Below are 12,066 nucleotides of genomic sequence, written 5' to 3'. Positions count from 1 at the left end.
TCATGCAGCATCCACACAAACAAGATTTCTCAGTCTGACTGGGCCAGAGGCTGTCTTCCCCTAGACAAATCCATGCAGGCCAAACCTGAGGATTAAATTTATCTCATAGCCCCAACCCCTAAAATACCTTCTCTTTCACCTCCCCCATGCTCTCAATATATCCAGTGTCCACACATTCCCACCTCCGGTTCCCTTGCTCAGCTACTTCTCTCTATTTCATCTTCCATTGTCTCTTATCAGATTCCATCTACCTCAGCCCTTTGGCACCTCCATCTATCATCTTCCAGCTTCATACTTCACACCCACTCTCCTACTTGCCTATCTTCCCCTCTCCCCTGGATTCACCCCTCACCCACCAGGTCTCGCTACAGCCCTTCCTCCCACTTTAATGTTGACTGTCTCCCCTCTTTCTGTCTGGTTATGAAGAATGGCTGAAACATTGGCTGTCCATTCTCTGCATAGATGACTCATTGATATTGTGTGGTACTCCAGGTATCCTGCAGCTGATGTCTTTCTTGAGTTTCTACTTGCATCCATTCTCTCTGAATCCTTTTAACTGAGACTGTGTTAACTGTCATGCTCTTGGAAGGCAGAATTCCCAGTCTGAGAACTGGGAACTTATGGAGTCTATGTTGCACGAGTTGGCTCCAAGAGGAAACCACAAGTGAGTACAGAAGAACTTGACAACAGAGCGGAATTCACTGACCTACAGTACAAAAGCATTATACTGTTGGAGAATAATATGAATTTTGGGAAAACCTTCATCTTTTATATCCCCAATTGCATTGTTGATGTTCAACAGACAGGTGTATGATGGTTCTAGTAGTTTGGAAAATAACACAGGTATGAATTCTAAAGGCTGTGATCACATTGTAACTTATTAATATAAGTCTTAGACTAAGAAGATATGCTCAGCATGTATTAAGTTCACAACAAGATGGAACTGCACTGTCCCACATCCTGTATCATACCACAATCCTGCTTTGATTCTCGACTATATTTCTGACAAGTAACCATGCTAAGCAATGCAGAGAAAAATGAACAATACTTCTTTGTTTAATGTAAATGTGGAATTGGAAATGCCCCTGTGGTGCAACAAGCCATGCAGCTTCCTCAGAATTTCAGCAAACCTGGTTCAATCCCGACCTCTGGCATTATCTGTATGCTGTTCCAGCTGCTCCAGTTTCCTTCCACATCCCGAATACTTACAGATTGGTGGGATCAGATGGGGGATGGAGTTTGGATGAACTTGGACTGGTGTAGGAACTGTGTAAATGGGTGTTGTTTCATTTGGATTGGGTAGCTAAAAGACCTGCGTCCATGCTGCATGTCAAAATTACTCTATGAGCAAGGCTAAAGTTGCAAGCCATGTGCATTCTGATTGATGGGGACACCTTGTGGCCATGAAAAGCAAGACAGTTATAATTGAAAACTATTAAGTGTATATTAATTATTTTTAATTATTTATTATATTAATTAAGTGTATATTAATTAAACTATTAAGTGTATATTAATTATTTTTAGACAAAAGCTTGAATGGCATAAACTTTTTAAATAAGTGCAAAACAGTAGTGTGACATTTCAGAATAATGATGGGAAAAAACTGAAGGAAGAGGAGAAAAGTAATGGGGTTGGTGAATTGAGGGTCATGGGTGGTATTGTGAGATTGCTGTACAGAAATAATGGAGTATCTGTAATTGCTGCATTGAAAATCTAGCACAATAGGAAATGTGTTAAAATAATGGAACAAGTTATAGCAGAGACATTTGTTTCACCCCAAAACCATTTTCTATTGTTGAAAACTGAATCAAGATAACTTGCATATCGAAGCAGAAGGGAATACAGGGTGTTAACTTGAAATTGCCATTTCATTTCCTTTGTTGAAAAGGATCTCATTTACCAAATTGATTTACAGCTCAGAAAAGAGGAAATGATTATCTCCTTGCACTGATATTGATGAAATCTAGAATACAAATAAAGTCACTTTGGTGATAGTCTCACAAAGAAAGATCAACATTCACATTGTTGCCTTTGATCAGTTTACACCAAAATGAAGCATTGTTTAAACATATCATGAAGCTTTTACTTTCTACAAAGTTAGACAATGAGAAAATTAAACCTGTCATCTGTTGTACTTGACTGATCAGTTAGACTCAGAAAAGTACAACAACATCACCATTCCTTGAAAGCATGAACATGCTCCCTGCAAATTGGTAAAGAGAATTACACTTTATACTGTACAAAAGACAGCAGCGGGCCATTACAATGAAAAAGAGCTTTGATCAGCAGTCAATCCAGAATTGGAATTGAGTGGAGGGGACTTCAATCAGGTACGTTGCCGAGTACAAAAGGTAGCAGCAAGACAGTACAGTGAAAAAGAGTGGCCATCATCAGAGTGGACAGAGTCAGAGTGGTTATCTTACGGGTTTAGCTCTTCAATGTTTCAACAACAATGGGCTTCGGTCAAAGAAGGCAAAGAAAACCAAGGTACTAGGTTAAGATTATTTCCCTTCCCTTCTTTATATCTGCACAGATAGGATAGTAGAGATGCCAGGCAGGATAGTTGAATGCTCCTCTTGCAGGATGTTGGAAGATGCGGGGGGGGGGGGGGGGGAGAGGGAGACTACAATGTGCCTTCTAACAATCCACATTAAGGAGTTGGAGCTGCAACTGGATGAACAGTTTATTCAGGCGGCTGAAGGGGCAATAGATAGAACATATAGAGAAGTAGTTACACCCAAGGTGCGGGACACAGGAGACTGGTTGCCAGTCAGGAAAGGGAAAGGAGCCAGTGCAGAGTACCCCTGTGGCCACCCCCCTTAAATAAGTGTATCAGTTTGGATACTGTCGAGGTGAGAAGGAGGGGATGACCCAACAGAGGAAAGTCACAGTGTTTAGGACACTGGCACTGAGTCTGCATCTTGATTAAGAAGGGAAGTGGGGAGAAAATGTATGATGTGCTGACAGGGGATTCATTAGCCAGGGAACAGTCAGAAGATTCTGAGGGTGAGAATGGGATTACTGAATGGTATGTTGCCTCATGGGTGCCAGGATCCAGGATATCTCGGATTTCATCTCAGCATGCGAAAAGCCAGAAGTCATGGTCCAGGTAGTTACCAATGACATGGGTAGGATGAGTGACGAGTATCTACACAGAAAGTTCAGAGAGGTCAGGACCTCCAGAGTTGTGATCTCAGGGTTGTAATTCTATACAAAGATAGATTACTCTGGCTACATGCTAGTGAGCCCAGAAATACAATGATTAAACAACCTAATATGTGGCTAAGGAGCTGGTGTAGGAGGCAAGGCATAAGATTGTTGGAACATTTGGCTCTCTTCCAGGGAAGATGGGACCTGTACAGAAGGGGCAGTGTACCTGAACTGGAGGGTGCCCATTATCCCAGCGGGGAAGTTTGTTAGTGCTGCGCAGTGGGGTTTAGACTCGAGTTGCAGGGAGGTGGAACCAGAGTGCCAGAATAGTTAGTAGAGAGATTGTGGAGGCAGATGTTGGCAAAACCTCAGACAAAGTTAGGAATGAAAAGGTAGAGCATGGTGTGACTAATGCCCTGAGAAGCCTATATTTCAATGCAGAAAGTATTGCAGGAAAGGTGGATAATGCTGCTGAAGATGCGATAGTTGGTTTGCAAAGCGCTGTAATGTGTAGTGAGGAGAGGCTGTTAATAGGGGAAAATTGCAGTCAACGGGATGAGTTGCAAAATAAAAGGCAGACAAAAACAAGAAGGGTGAATACAGGACTGATTGTTTTATATTTGAATGCATGTAGTGTATGGAATAAAGTAGATGAACTTGCAGCACAGCTGCAGATTGGCAGGTGTTATGGTGTAGGTATCAGTGAATCATAGTTGAAAGATTATAGCTGAGAGCTTAAAGTCTAAGGACACGCACTGTATCGAAAGGATAGGCAGGGAGGCAGAGTGAGCGGGATAGCTCTGTCGGTAACAAGTAAAATCAAATCATTAAGAAGAACTGACATAGGGTCAAAAAGTGTTAAATCACTGTGGATAGAGCTAAGGAACTGCAAGAGTAAAAAGACCCTGATGGAATTTGTATACAGACCCCCAAACCATAGTAAGGATGTGGCCCACAAATTATAACAGAAGAAAGAAAATGCATGCCAAAAGGGCAATGTGACAATGATAATATACCTGCGAGATGAAGATAGATTGGGAAAATCAGGCTGGTGCTGGATTCCAGGAGGGGGAATTTCTAGAGTGCCTGTGAGATGGTATTTTAGAACAGCTTATGGTTTTGCCCTCTAGCTGGTCAACGTTTCTGGATTGGGTGTTGTGCAATGATCCAGAACTTGGTACTATAACCAAATTTGCCCTGAAATTTGAGAAGGGGAGGCAAAAGTCAGATGTTTCAGTACTATAGTCGAGTAAAGGGAATTACAGAGGCATGAGTGAGGAGTTGGACAGAATTGATCAGAAAAGAACGCTGCCAAGGATGGCAGCAGAGCAGCAACTGCTGGAATTTCTGGAAGCAATTTGGAAGGTACAGGATATATACATCCCAAAGAGGAACTATTCTAAAGGAAAGATGACACAACCAAGGCTTACAAGAGAAGTCGAAGCCAACATTAAAGCCAAAGAGATGAGGAGGGAGAAAAATTAGTGGGAAATTAGAGGATTGGAAAGCTTTTAAAAACCAACAGGTCAACTAATATGTAATTAAGAAGGTAAAGATGGATTTACAAAAGTAAGCTAGCCAATAATATTAAAGAGGATACCAAAAGTTTCTTCAGATAAATAATGCATAAATGAGAGGTGAGAGTGGATATTGGAATTCTGGAAAATGATTCTGTAGTAATGGGGGAAATCAAAATAACAGATGAACTGAAGAAGTATTTTGCATCAGCCTTCTCTATGGAAGACACCAGCAATATGATAGAAGGTTCAGGTGTCAGAACTCATGAAGTGTGTGAAGTTATCATAACTAGAGAGGGGGTTCTTGGGACACTGAAAGGTCTGAAAGTAGATAAGTCACCTGGATCAGATTGTGTATATCCCAGCGTACTGAAAGAGGTGGCCGAAAAGATTTTGGAGGCATTAGTAATGATCCTTCAGAAATCTTTAGTTTCTGTAACAGTTCCAGAATAGTTCCTGCCGCACTCACCTCAATAATAAGCAAATGCTTTGAGAGGCAGGTCAAGGATTACATCTACAGCTTGCTAAGACCCAAGCTGGATCCCCTACTATTCACCTACTGACACAACTGATCTACAGATGACGCAATAGCCACTGCTTTACATACCGTCCTTACATACCTGGAGAAGAAGGATGCTTATGTGAGAATACTGTTCTTGGGCTATACTTCAGCATTCAACACCACAATTCCAACCAGGCTTGACAAGAAACTCAGAGACCTTGGCCTTGACCCTGTCATGTGCAGCTGAATCCTGGACTTCCTGTCAGATCGCCAGCAGGTAGTAAGAGTGGGCTCTCTCACCTCTGTCCCTCTGACTCTCAATACAAGAGCCCCTTAGGGCTATGTCCTTAGTCTACTCCTTTACTCCCTGTATGCTTATGACTGTGTTGCTATCCACAGCTCTAATCTGTTAATTAAATTTGCTGATGATGCTACATTGATTGGCCTAATCTCAAAAATAACGAGGTGGCCTACAGGGAAGAAGTCATCTCTCTGACACAGTGGTGTCAAGAAATCAACCTCTCCCTCAATGTTGCAAAAACAAAGCTAGTTGTGGATTACAGGAGGAATGGAGATGGATTACCCCCTACTGACCTCAATGGATCTGCAGTTCAGAGGGTAAACAGCTTTAATTTCCTCGGCATCCACATCACCGAGGACCTCACATGTCTGTACAAATCAGCTCTGTGGTGAAAAAGGCACAACAGCGCCACTTTCACCTCAGACAGTTGAGGAAGTTTGGTATGGGCCTCCAAAGCCTAAGAACTTTCTACAGGGGGACAATTGAGAGCATCCTGACAGTCTGCATCACTGCCTGGGATGGGAACTGTACCTCCCTTAATCGCAGGATTCTGCAGAGAGTGGTGTGGACAGCCCAGCACATCTGCAGATGTGAACTTTCCATGATTCAGGACATTTACAAAGACAGGTATGTAAAAGGACCTATAGGATCATTGGGGACATGAGTCACCCCAACCAGAATCTATTCCAGCTGCCACCATCCAGGAAACAGTACCGCAGCATAAAAGCCAGGACCAACAGGCTCTGGGACAGCTTCTTCCACCAGGCCATCAGACTGATTAACTCATGCTGATTTGAGTGTATTTCTATGTTGCATTGACTGTTCTATTTATTATAAATTATTATGATCGCACATTGCACATTTAGATGGAGTAAAGATTTTTACTCCTCATGTATGTGAAAGATTTAAGAAATAAAGTCAATTCAAATTCAAATTCAAGACTGAAAAATTCATATGTCACTCCTCTCTTCAAGAAGTGAGAGAGACAGAAGAAAGGAAACTATAGGTTAGTTAGTCTGATCTTAGTGGTTGGAAAGATGTTGGAAACAATTATTAAGGATAAGATCTCAAGGTACTTGGAGGGACATGACAAAGTACACTTCAGTCAGCATGGTTGCCTCAAGGGAAATTCTTGGCTGACAAATTTGTTGGAATCCTTTGAGGAAATAACAAACAGGATAGACAAAGGAGAAATGGTTGATGTTTTGTACTTAGATTTTCAGATGGCCTTGACAAGGTGACTTGTGGCTGCTTAACAAACTATGAGTCCATAGTATGACAGGAAAGATTCTAGCATGGATAAAGCAGTGGCTGATTGGCAGGAGGCAAAGAGTGGGAATAAAGGGAGCCTTTTCTGGTTGGCTGTCGTGAAATAGAGGTGTTCTATATGGTTTTGTGTTGAGACTGCTTCTTTTTATGTCTGTGTCAATGACTTGGATGATGGAATTGATGGGTTGTTGCAAAGTTTGCAGATGATATGAATTACCTGTGGAGGGGCAGGCAATTTTGAGGAAGTAGAATGGCTACAGAAGGATTTAGACAGATTAAGAGAATGGGCAAAGAAATGGCAGGTGGCTTACAGTGTTGAGAAGTGTATGGTCATGCGCTGTGGTAGAAGAAATGAAAGGGTTAACTATTGACTAAATAGAGAGAAAATACATAAACTGAGGCACAAAGGGACTTGAGAGTCCTTGTGCAGGATTGCTGAAAGGTTAACATGCAGGATGAGTCTGTGGTGAGAAGTTAAATGCCATGTTAGCATTCATTTCAAGTGGATGAGAATATAAAGGCAAGGACATAATGTTGAGACTTTATAAAGCACTAGTGAGGTCTCACTTGGAGTATTGTGAGCAGTCTTGGGCCCATTATCTTAGAAAGGGTGTACTGAAACTGGAGAGGGTTCAAAGGACGTTCACGAAAACGATTCTAGAATTGAATGGATTGTCATATTAAAAACATTTGATGCTCTGGGCCTGTATTCCCTTGAATTCAGAAGAATGAGGGATGACCTCATTGAAACCTATTGAATGTTGAAAGGGCTTGATGAAGTGGATGTGGAGAGGATGTTTCCTATGGTCTAAGACCAGAGGATAGCCTCAGAAGGACATCCTTTTAGAATGGAGATGAGGAATTCCTTTAGTCAAAGAGTGGGGAATCTGTGGAATTCAGACTGTTGTGGATGTCAGTCTTTACGTATATTTAAGGTAGAGGTTGATACATTCTTGATAGGTCAGACCAAGAAGGAATACAGGTAGAGGGGAGGAGATTGGGGTGACAGGAGCATTGGATCAGCCATAATGAAACTGTGAAGCTGATGGACCAAATGGTCTAAAGTCCGCTCCAATATCTTGTGATCTTATGGTTTTATGGTCTTATAAGTTAAATGAGCAGGAAGCCTGTTCAATAAAGCACACGGTGAAATATTTCACATTTTCTGAGAATAAATGTGATGTGACAGAATTACAAAGAATACTTTGAAATTTCCATAAATATTGTCATTTGAGACCATAAGACCAGAATGTATAGGGGCAGTATTAGATCATTTGCCTCATTGTGTCAGCACCACCATTTGATCATGACAGATTTATTTTCCCTCTTAAATCCATTGAACAATAACAATAAAGTTCTGTTCTATTATATTCTCTTGCCTTCTTCCCATAACCTTTGACACCCTTATAATCAAGAACCTATCAATCTCTGCTTTAACTATATCCAATGACTTGGCCTCCACAGCCATACTGTACATGGCAATGTATTCCACAGATTCCCAGTTCTCTGGCTAAAGAAATTCCACTGGATCTTTGTTCTAAAAGCACATCCTTATATTCTGAGGTTGTGCTTCCTGGTCCTAAACTCTCTCATTATCAGAATCACCCTCTCCACATCCACTCTATCTAGGCCTTTCAATATTTGATAGGTTTCAGTGTGATCCCCCTCATTCTTCTAAACTCCAGTGAGTTTACGTCACATGTCGGTGATAATAAACCTGATTCTGAATCTGATTCTGATTCTGAGTACAAGCCCAAAGCAATCAAGCACTTCTCTTCTGTTAACCTTTTCATTTCCTGGATATTTCTCATAAACCTCACCTGGACTCTCCCTATTTCCAACACATTTTTTCTTAGATATGGGGCTAAAAACTGCTTACAACACTCCAAAAGTGGTCTGAGCAATGCATCATAAAGCCTCAGCATTACATTTTGCTTTTATATTTTCATCCTCAGAAAATGAATGCTAACATTGCATTAGCTTTCCTTACTTCCAACTTAATTTGCAAGTTAATCAGGGGATCCTGCTAAAAGACTCCCAAGTCCATTTGTACCCCTGATTTTTGTATTTTCTCCCATTTAGAAAGAAGTCTACAGCTTTATTCTTTCTATCAAAGTGCTCTTCCCTACATTATATTCCAGCTTCTAATTCACTTCCCAGTCTACCAATCTGTCTAAGTCCTTCTTCAGACTCTCTGTTTCCTCTTCTCCACCTGGCACTCCACCTGTCTTCATATCACCAGTAAACTTTCCCAAAAAGCCACGACATCTGTCATCCAGATCATTGACATATAACATGAAAAGGGACCCAAATCTGACCACTGCAGAAAACCATTAATTACTGCAGCCAACCTGAAAAGGCTCCCTTTATTCCCACTCTTTACCTCCTATCAAACAGCTAATCTTCAATCCAATCTGATGTCTTTCCTAGAGTACCATGGGCTCTCATCTTGTTTAGCAGCCTCATGCTTAGTAGCTTGTTAAAGACTTTCTGAAAGTCCAAGTAAACAACATCCACTGCAACTCCTTTGCTATCCTCCCTGTAATTTACTCAAAGAATTCCAACATATTTATCAGGCAAGATTTTCCCTTTTAAACGAAAATCATGTTAACTTCAGCCTTTCTTACTACATGCAATGAGTATGCTGAAGTTTCAAGCTTAAAAATAGAATGCAAAATAGTGTCTCGCCTTTTCTTTTCCTCCCTTGTTAAAGTCCAGTGTGACATTTGCAATTTTCCAGTTATCCAGAACCATTCCAGAATTTAGTGATTCTTGACAAATCACTACTAATGCCTCCACAATCTCTTCAGTTATCTCTTTCAGAACCCTGGGGTGTAGTCCATCTTGTCTAGGTGCCTTATCTACCTTCAGACTTTTCAGCTTTCTAAACACCTTCTCCTTAAGAGCAACTACCCTCACTTCTGTCTCCTGACACTCTCAAATGTCTTGCATTATGCTAGTGTATTCCACAGCGAAGACTGACAGAAAAAACTTAATGAATTTGTAATTTTCCAGCATCTGATATCCAATCTCATCGCAATCTTGAAAGCTCTCTCAGCAGAAGTTTTCGTGCTAGAGGTAGCACAGCACTGAAACCCTTAGAATCAGCCTGCTCTTACCCAGAAGCTTTGAGTACAAGTGTTGCACACATGGTGCCAGAATTTCAAACTGACAATTGTGATCTTTTGCTGTTGCAGCAGTTTCTGAAGAAATCGGTCTTAACAGGTATAGAGAGTTGTGGGTGTGTGGAATACACTGCCAGTGACAGTGGAGAGGTGAATACAATAAGGTCTTTTAAGAGACTCTTAGTTTAGTTTGGAATTTAGAAAAATACGTGGTAGGGAATTCTAGGCAGTTTCTAGAGTAGGTTACATGGTCAACACAATATTGTGGACCAAAGGGCCTGTAATGTACTGTTGATCTTTATATTCTTTGTTCTAAATACTTTACCATGTGAGGCTCATTTGGGTTGTGCAAGTAAGAGATTTGGATCAGGTATTGAATCGGCAGTCCACATCTCTGAATTATTGATGTTTTTGAGGCAGAGGTGAACATCTGCAAGGAGCATTGCAGAGTTTAACCCTAAGATTCATGGTGTCAATGTTAATTATGGACTTAAAAGCAGAAGAAAAAATGCAGATGTTGGAAACTGAAATGGAAAAGAAAAATGCTGTATCTACTCAGCAGGTCAGCTAATAACTCAGAGAGAAATAGAACTAATCTTCCAGATACATGGCCATTGATCTGAAACATTAACTCTGTTTCTGTCTCTGTTTTCACAGTTCAACCTACTGAAGAGTTCTGTTATAATTTCATTGGCTTCCATTAGCAGGAGAGTCTCTGATCTAAGGTCACAGGCTCAGCATAAAGGGACATTATTTCACAACTGAGATGATGAGAAATTTCTTCAGCCAGTCAGTGGTTGTGAATCTGTGGAAGTCAAATCATTGGGTATACTTAATGCAAAGATTTGATAGGTTCTTGATAAGTAAAGGGGTGTAAAGGGTTACAATGAGAAGTTGGGAAATGGGGTTGAGAAGTCACTCATGATTGACTGGAAGAGCACTGGATGGTTTGAATGATCAAATTCTGCTCCTATGCCTTCTGTCTTATGACCTTCATCATGTTTTTGCCGGTGCAGTTGGGTCTTTGTAACCAATTATAAATAATTTTTTATTGAAAAATATCTTATGATAAGATTATGGCCTGGTCACTGTTATGCTTTATTCCAACAACAAAAAAAAATCAGTTTTTAAATGGAGATGCAGTGGGGATATGAGGTTTCAATACTCCATTAAAGATTTTGGCAATCCCTGAAAATTGATTGGACATCCAGAGGGAAAATTTCTAATTGGTGTAACAAAACAATGATGTGAACTTATGTCAAATTTCCAAAGTTATTCTTCTAACAGCAACAAATAAGCAAATCATGATTCATGTTAAAAGCACTTCAAATATTCTCATTTTAACCTGTCAAATATTCTTTTGACTATCAGTTTTAACAGAAGTTAGATTTCAATGTGTAACTTCTGGTTGCTGTTATTTATGATTCTAAGTACTTTTTAAAATGATATATTTCATTTTTTTTCTTATTCAGATGACTCTTATCCAGTGAGGATTCCACGTGCAGAAACCATCCCCAGTTACAGCTCACAGCATTGACAAAAACTTCCGAATGGTGGAACATTTTCTGGTGGCTTTGCTCCAAACTGTGGCATTGAATATGCCCAACAAAACAAGCAGGAGGATTTCCAGGAAAAATGGATTGGTGTTTTGAATGATATTTGCAATATCTTTTCTTTTGTAAATCCATACTTCCTCTTCAAGAGTCCGGGTAACTAAACTAGGCTGAATAATTGAACTAAATATGTACTGAAAGGAAAGGCTGCTTTTACAAAAGCAGATTTTAGCTCATGTTCCAGGATATACAATATAATTTCTTACCATAGAAAGCAAAAGTATTTTTTTGTTGTTGTTAAGCACTCAGTTTCAAGAAAATGCTGGTGTTCTATGTCAAATTCAGTAACAAAAAATCTGAATTTTCTTAATTAATGATCAGTAAGACAAGCTATTGTATGAACCTGTGTTTGTTTACTTAGGTGCTAATTACAAAAGACTGCAGAGTTTTGTTCAGTAACTCAATTTTAGAATTCAGTAAAGTGCAATGTATGATTTTACTGAGCTTTTTTTCACATTTGCGTGGGGGCACCAAAATGCTCTATCATACAGCACACTTGTTCTGGCATTTCTAAACTGATGTTACTTTTATTTGCAACACAATGCAATAACCAATCCAGCAATGGGAACTTAGAAAAGTAATTCTTGAG

General features: G+C 40.1%; 1 protein-coding gene across 1 annotated transcript in view; it reads left to right on the top strand.

Moving 5' to 3' along the window:
• The window catches only part of LOC132398909 (docking protein 5-like), a 492,926-nt gene extending 481,473 nt beyond the window's left edge, over positions 1–11,453 (top strand). Inside the window, exon 8 of the mRNA XM_059978743.1 lies at positions 11,337–11,453. Within this exon, the coding sequence (XP_059834726.1) occupies positions 11,337–11,401 (65 nt within the window). The 3' untranslated portion in view covers positions 11,402–11,453. The remainder of the gene's footprint in view (positions 1–11,336) is intronic.
• Positions 11,454–12,066: the final 613 nt, after the last annotated feature.

Source organism: Hypanus sabinus, chromosome 9 (genome assembly GCF_030144855.1).
Source record: "Hypanus sabinus isolate sHypSab1 chromosome 9, sHypSab1.hap1, whole genome shotgun sequence".
NCBI classification, from domain to species: domain Eukaryota; kingdom Metazoa; phylum Chordata; class Chondrichthyes; order Myliobatiformes; family Dasyatidae; genus Hypanus; species Hypanus sabinus.
This window is presented reverse-complemented; position numbering and strand designations above follow the sequence as displayed.